Genomic DNA, 7,893 nt, shown 5'->3' on the forward strand with positions numbered 1-7,893 from the left:
GAACATGTGTTGCGACTTGGTACTGGAAGAAAACCGTTCTCGCACAGTGGCCGCTCAGTATTCCCACAATGGAGTTGAACTTTCGAAACTTATGATCTGTCCCTGATGAACTAAAGTAATCGGGCAATTGAGCTGAGAGTACCATTCCAAACTTTTGAGCCCCATTTAGGCATCCTGGGGTCTCAGCGATGCTGGGAAATTATTCCACTTTTCAGCCAGAGGAACGGTTGCGAACAATGAAATTTGGTAAGCTGCAAAAATATGAACGTAGATTAGGATGGTTTTTGGTTTGAGCACATACGCAACAAAACGAGATATTTTGGCGAAGAAAGCTTTACTCCGCTTGTGCGGATAATGGGCACCCGCACAGTGTCACCAAATACGGTTACTTTTGAATGACATACTTTGGCGGAAGGCCTGCTTAAGTTCGGGCACCTTCCAGTGTTCCACCCGGCCATCGGTGGCATCACAATAAATAACCGCGCGCCACGCACGCGGACCGGGTCGAAAAACTGGACTATAGTACAATAAGACCGACAGAAACAAACTTCTCTTAGCTCAACCCATATAACATAACAATCGGATTATTTCTAACTCCATCAGGCGAAAGAGCTTTATATTCCCAAGGCAACTTAATTACAAAAAAACGATGAACACCAAAAGAGAACACAAAAAATACCTACCCGAAAGGGGTCATTCTTATGTTAACAAGTGTATTATCCTGATTCCAAAATCTAGAAGCGCTAGACATTCGAGCGTCTACCACGGTTGAACCCGTGACGCGTTCAATCGGGGTTTCAATGGGGGCCATCCCGGCTCGCTCCAGTTCGGCGGAGTAAGATAATGTGCTACGCCGCGATCGGACGGAAGGCATTGTTGTTTGGCTAAAAGGAGAACAGAACACTTTCAGCAAGATGCCATGAGAAATCATTGGTTTCTGTCTCAAACGTGACTAGATCCTGCTCCATAACCACAAACTAAATCACCTATTCTGTACCAAAAACGTTCAATTTTAGTTGGCAAACCACAAACCCTTGTGTCACGAGTGGTAAGTGAATAAGTTACATCGCGCCTTCTAACACTGCTAAGTCTGATATCATTCACAGGCCACTACATAGGAAAGCCACGACTACGTGATAAGTCAAACCAACCAATGAACATACACCACTCAACAAACCCCATTCGACACGCTATACCCAAACTGAGCAAATGAAGAAGCATAGAGCGATGACACTGAGGGAAAAGAAAAAAGGCGATTTGTAGATCATGTTGCCAATAAATGCAGGTCAGTATCAAGTGAATGTATCGGAATTTGGCGTTTTAAAAAGATAGTTACGTCAGACTTTACGTCAACCTGGACAAGTGTTTCCGATTTGCTCATCTGTATTGTCTGAGGGGCGGAGCGCAGTCGATTGTAACCGCTTCAAACGTGAGTCAAGGTCCGAAGAAGTCTGGGAGTGGAACAGGAGGTCACTGAGTTGTTGTGTGTTTGTGGGATTGACTTTTGAACACAAACGCAAACTCGCTTCCAGCCGATTAAGGTCCTCAGTGGATTGGTCTTGAGACGTCAATTTTTTAGATGAAAGAAGGCAAATGGTGAAATCAAGTGCCAACTGGGAAGCACATGCAGACCACTGATTCGCTGGCTGACGATCAAGCGTTGCGTAGCGAAGACAGTGTACAATATCTCTCACATCTGCATGTAGTTCCATATCCAATTCGAGTTCTGTTTGAGAAGAGCCAGTAAGAATAGCAGCAAACCGAAGGCCAGTATTTAACAACAGTCGAAAGCAATCCGTCCCAGTAGCCAAGACAGCTGACAGAGTCACAGCTTCTTGACACCGCTGAAAGTAAACTATGGATTGTGCTTCTGGCAACTGGAAGCCAACGGCCAGACAGCTTAAAGCAAATCGAACAAACGCATTCGTCGGTAAACTGTCATCCGGACAGCTGAGGAGAATATTAAGTTCTACCCAGCTACTTGCAACTTGCTCAACTTCCATGTCCTGGCGTGAAAGGGAAACTACGGCTGCCTGACGTAGAACTGTCTGTGCCCGCTCCCACTCGCCAGCTCCAAGTTCATGTAAAACTCTGACGAACGGAACCTCCGGACACAACCGCCGTTCGATGATGCGAGCAATACACTTCTGCATTGCTGAGTTCGCGTCCATGGGACTGAGTCTGAGCCGTGCAAGCAACAAGGCTTCTTTCACTCGATCTTGTGCAAATAGGTAATCAACGGCCTCCTGATGTCGACCCGCACAAACAAGTAACGTGGAAGACACCAAAACATCAGGGCTGTTGCTTGTCATATCCTTGACCTGTGAGGTGGGCAGGCAGAAGAAATAATACCGGAGCTTGGTAAAAACCTCGACTACCGAAAAGAAATACAAATTGCTGCGAAACAACAGAAGGGGGAAAATAAGCATTTAGGGTCATCCGCTACTGCAAGCGGAAGTGACAAAGAAACGCTGCGCGTAGTGTCACAGTACAACACCCATACGTGAATGATGAATGGATTCACAAACACGCAGTCCTCACTTTTAGTGAACACGCTTTGAAAGTGATATGAGGTTGAAGTGCCTATAAGCTCCGCTCGAATCCAGCCACTTAAACTAAGGAATATGGTCACAGACTATACGAAGATAACGTTTGTACCGTGCATCAAAGGAGGACAAATGTTGACAAAACTCCATATTCGTTAGTCTGTGATTGAAGCCAGTTCACAGTGATTCGGTCGCACTATCTTCCTTGCTTCTCATTCAGATTAATTCATCTCTACCCTACATCTTTTGTAACTTATCACATACTGCCCAAATTTCGTGAACTCCGAACACTCACCATCTGGTGAATTTGTCACTGGCGTTCCACTGATTTCGATAAACTGCTTTTCATTATGCTTTATGGTATAATAAATCTTGCGCTTGCTAGACTGCACATTTATTTCTACTTACTGGTTGACTTTCGTCTAACAGACTGGAAGGTCCATGGTTCGAACCCAACCTCGACTGCTCATATTTAGGCTTGGGTAACTTGGCAGTATCTAAGCCGTCGGATTTTCTTCGGGTGGCGTGGTGGCTATTCACCGAAAGCGGAATTAAACCTGAAGCCTCAATCGATGTCGTCTAGATGCCGGTCAACCTGAGTCACTACTCGTCTACAACCCCGATTACCACCGCAAGCAGGCAGTACTTAGTTTTTGCTGGAAGAAGTATCCCCTGATGAGAAAATCAGTTTCTTCATTGCTGTCATCGTTGGAAAAACCAAGCATTGTACGGGTACTCAAATGTCTACTCTAAAACTATAATTCTCCTGTCACTGATCTTGAATTTCAGGTCAATTGACATACCTAGAAGCTGACGTCATAAATGTTGATGCCACATTTACCTGACACCAACAGACTCTCCTTCATTCAAGATGAATTGACTTGATTTGCATCCACCGTAGTAAAAAAAATCGTTCAGCTGTAACACCCTTTCGGTGCCTATCTGCCATGCCACCCGGAGAAAGTACAAGGGCTGGGATACTGCCAGGTTGCCCAAGCCTAGACAGGGGAAGTCGTGAGGCAGAGGTCGGGTTCGAACCACGGGCCCTCCGGTTCGGTAAATTCCGCTCAAACCACTTGGGCCATCTCGCCCCTCCACCGTGGTAAATCCCTGACAAATTCAAGTTATAGATGTACGAAGCCGCGAGTGGCCGAAGCACTCTCACTATCCCGCCTATGGTCGGAAGGGAATTGGGGTCCCTGCAAAGTTCCATGAACATGAAAATTTGTAGCGAGACTGTTTCTTTCTTATGCATACGCTTTCCCTTAGTGATTATTTGTTCACCCTGACGAAAAGCACGACAAAAAAAACAAGAACGAAATAAATTTACAAAGACCCACCTTTTCTCCAGCTAGATCTATATCCGCGTGATCACCTGATGAGTTTCGGGGAGCGGAGAAGGCCGGTACGGTTGTTTGAGCCAATTGAACTGCCCAAAGCAACCAAAAGGGCATGTGTTTCTCAGAACACATTGTCTGCGCAACCAACGGAGTACGTCCAAGCCATAGAAGAATGATACAATAAGCATCCAAATGCATAAGCCCATTAGATCGCTGAGTTGCACGATATGCTGACAGATGATGAGTTGCTTCACTGGTCAAAAATCGCACCAAGGCTGATCGTGTTTTGTTTGTTTCTGGCAATAGGAACAGAAGATCGCAGTCCGATTCAGGTAGATCAACATCGTTTTTCAACAGATTTAGTACGTGCGATACTTGCAGAAACCTTGAGCCTAGGCGAAAAGGAGGGCAAAATCCCAGATCCGTCGTACTTGGTTCAAGTGAACCGCGATGCAAAAAATGTGGACACAAAGACGGTCGCTTGCGTTTGTCCCCTGAACCAGGTTTTTTCGTAGTCACAGATTTCACCGGTAGTTCAAGTGGGACACTTGTCCCAACGGACGTATCAGTGTGATGTATGGGCTCTGGTACACATTCCGTATGATTTACTTCTTGTGAGGTGACAACAATGGCCGAAGGCTCGAGAATGCCCGACGGCATTAAGGGATCCTTTGAATCGGTGGGCACACGTTTAACTGAAGGAGGCCTATAACGACGGGAATTAGGTGGCTCTTTATGTGCGAGTTTGGATGGACGCCAGCTAAATAGGTGACAGAGTTCACCACCGCTAAAAGCCAGGTCCGCCTCCTGACGACTCCACAGACAGGCAAATAGGCGAAGACGATGAGCTCGAAAATTCGCTACAGATGTGGAACCTGACTCGGTGTCACTATGAGTTACTTTCCAGACATTTGCAGTGCCATCAAATGAAGCGGAAAGCAGGAGACCATTTTCATGCGGAGACCAGTCCAAGCATGTGATCCTGTTGCCGTGGCCCTCCAGATGTGCCAAATAAGTTGAAATTTGTCGGAAAGAGGGATTATTGGGTTTCGTGGCTTGTTTCAGAATGTGCCCAACATCAGTTACAGTGATGAAGGACTCATTAGTGCCAACTGCAAGCCAGTAGCGGTCAAAGGACCAAGCCAAGCAATTGACACCCTTCGTATGACAAGAAATACGACACAATGGTCGAATAAGGTCGACCGATACATGCTCCTTCGATTTCACGAGTCCGTATACATCCACCGACCCAGATCGGTAGCCGACGGTGATCAAACAGCTGAAACACTCGCGGATCTCATTCTCTTCAGAAGGACTGTCAACGGAACGGGTGGAATTCTCCAGGTATAAAAACGCGATGTCGGTTCGTTTGTCATTTACCCAGTCCTCTGTAGAGATTCCGGGAACAGAGGGAAACTTCAAAGTTACATCCAAAGGTGGTCGCTGGAAGCCAACGTGGCAAAAAATCTTCCCTTTGCATACGCTGTATATATAAGATGAGAACTTGGGAGTACTCGAGGATTTGTTTGTTGAGTCTTTTTGTTCCACCGTATCTGTGCTATCTGTCGAACCATTCGCATCGTGTTCTGAGACAGCTGTTTCAACAACCTGATCCTTCCCTGAATCTGTGAAAAGTGGAGGTCCCCAAGCAACTCGATAGACGGTTGATCCAAAAATATATGGCTGCGTTTTCGACCTCTGAGTAGCACTTTTGGGAATTTTGGATGTGTCAATGAGTTCCACACATCCTGACTCGGTTCCGTAGGCAAGTAGACTTTCATGGCGAACTGAAGGATGCCAAGCTAAGGCAGTCACACAGCTGCCGTGCACACCACGTGGCCAGTAAGAAGTCACCGGGTTCGTTGAAGAAGATTCTTCTTGTAAAGAGCTGCAGTGCCGCCACAATAAAATTGATCCATCTGCCACGCCTGCTGCAATTGGTCCATGTCCGTGGTCCGACTGTGCCAAAGCAGAGATACCAGCAGCTATAGTAGGCACACGAAGCATGAATGTCAAGTCAGTCGGACAACGATATGTCCAGAGAATAACTTGACGATCCTGGCCAATTGTGAAGAACAATCCGTCCATATCAGGGATAGAACGAATAGCGAAAACAAGCATTGAGTGACCATGGTTCTCGGTGTGTAAACGAACCAGCTGTGACGAATCGGACCAGCTATACAATTCACCTCGAAGACCGGATACAACTATATTTCTGCCCGGATTGTCCGTTTTTTCTGGGAACCAACAAGCAGATATCCAAGGAGCACCTGTAGACTGGTTTTTTGTCAGGTTGGATGAATCCGATTCTTTTGGCATTGAACGTGCACTCCCAGGAACTCTGACCGAACCACAACACCACGAACTGGCAATGTTCCATATCTGTCGATGGAAATTCAGTGAAAAGGAAGTGGGTGTGAGTGCGGAAAATATCATGGTTAAAACTAGAGATAAAACTACAAGGTACTGAACTCAAGCTAGCACCAGAGAGCGTGATTTCACTAGTAACTTTGCGATTTCAGAATGTATCAGTCCACGGAATGTGCAAGAGGTATCTATAGTATCCGAGCAGCTAAAAGAACCCATAAGGCTCTATGCTCAGCATCGGCACCGATTACCTTTCGAACCTCAGCATCGTGAACGGCAGCACCAATATTGAACAGTAGTGCAGCGCAGCCGAGCTATGAATTGACATTCTCTGGTGAGAACAACGAAGGAAGACAAGAAAACAGCATAAGCAGCAACGTCAATAGGATAGAGACAAACGGACTGGTGTTGATTTCGCGCAGTGTGCAGCATATATGACTAAATGGGATAAGTATTGAGACTTCAATTCCGGAAGAACGCTTAAAGCACTCTAGTCGGTTTTTAGTTATGTTTAGTCAAACAGCTCAGACATTTTGCGACGAAAAACCTGTGATTAAGTTACGCCAGTTTCTGGAATGACAGCTGAGGGAAAAGGTAAGCTACAGCAGAAGGTAACAGGAGTGTAGAAGGGCTGTCCACCTCAACACGAACAGGATTTGCGAATCAAGTCAACAACCGTCTGATGTTCGTTAATTTTGGCAATGACAGCAGCGGTAATCGTGTCAGTCATGTATTGACTTGTCAGGGAAGAGATTTCAACCCCATTTATACAATTAACTTTGGCCAGTAACACAAGACCATGGGACAGATACGTACTCCGTCGATCATATCTGAAGAATTTCTAGTTTGAGTACATCCTAAAAGTTTATTTTAAAAGGTTTAACAATCACAACCGTGTTGCTTATGGATCGCTCTCGAATCAATTAGGCGAAACCGGCAACTTCTACGACACTTTCCACCGTTGTATCAGCACGACTGTGTTTGGAGGGAAGAATGCAACGGTAATATTGGCCAAATAATCAAGAGAAACATGCACTCCCTGACTTTGATTGGGACCAATTTTCCTACCAAATGAACGTCTGAAAAAAACAGCCTAGGGAGAAAAATTGAGGACCAGGCCATCGTGTAAAACGCAAAACGTAGAATGTATATACTCAATGACTGTCATAGCTACAGTGCAAACGTCTTCAGCGTTGATGCAGCTGAACTGCATGCAAACACGAATGCTATAATTAGACGAGCTAACAAAATACGCATAAGCTTGGGTTGCTGATGAGCCAATCGTGTCGTTGCAAACAAATTAACCATAGTATAAGGACGACCCGACCTAAAGCCGTCACCTTCACTTGGTGGTCGGGCTTGAGTGCTGCAATGATCCCGCGGGCTACACTGGCTGGAACTTCGTTCCACAAGGTACAACCATGCCAGGAAGGCCAAAGGGGAATAGCCAGACCAAGAGTAGCGAGACCCCGTACTACGAGTATTCGTGCTACGAGGCGGTCTGGGGGTAAAGTCGTACTGTCCTCTGCGACAGGAGTGTGAAGGCAGTAAGGTGTTTCCCCCAGGCGACCAGCATGTCCATATTTATGGAAGCAGCGATGCTGCCTTCCCCCGAGGAAGGACGGGTTAGAAAAGGTCGG

General features: G+C 46.1%; 1 protein-coding gene across 1 annotated transcript in view; it reads right to left on the minus strand.

Moving 5' to 3' along the window:
- Positions 1-7,893, minus strand: part of T265_13485 (hypothetical protein) — a gene marked incomplete at both ends in the record, with an annotated part of 42,960 nt that overhangs the window by 28,889 nt on the left and 6,178 nt on the right. The window contains 3 exons of the mRNA XM_009169100.1: positions 684-903; positions 1,355-2,321; positions 3,887-6,268. Coding sequence (XP_009167364.1) covers positions 684-903; positions 1,355-2,321; positions 3,887-6,268 — 3,569 coding nt within the window. The remainder of the gene's footprint in view (positions 1-683; positions 904-1,354; positions 2,322-3,886; positions 6,269-7,893) is intronic.

The sequence above is a fragment of the Opisthorchis viverrini genome (genome assembly GCF_000715545.1).
Source record: "Opisthorchis viverrini unplaced genomic scaffold opera_v5_71, whole genome shotgun sequence".
In the NCBI taxonomy this organism is placed as follows: Eukaryota; Metazoa; Platyhelminthes; class Trematoda; order Opisthorchiida; family Opisthorchiidae; genus Opisthorchis; species Opisthorchis viverrini.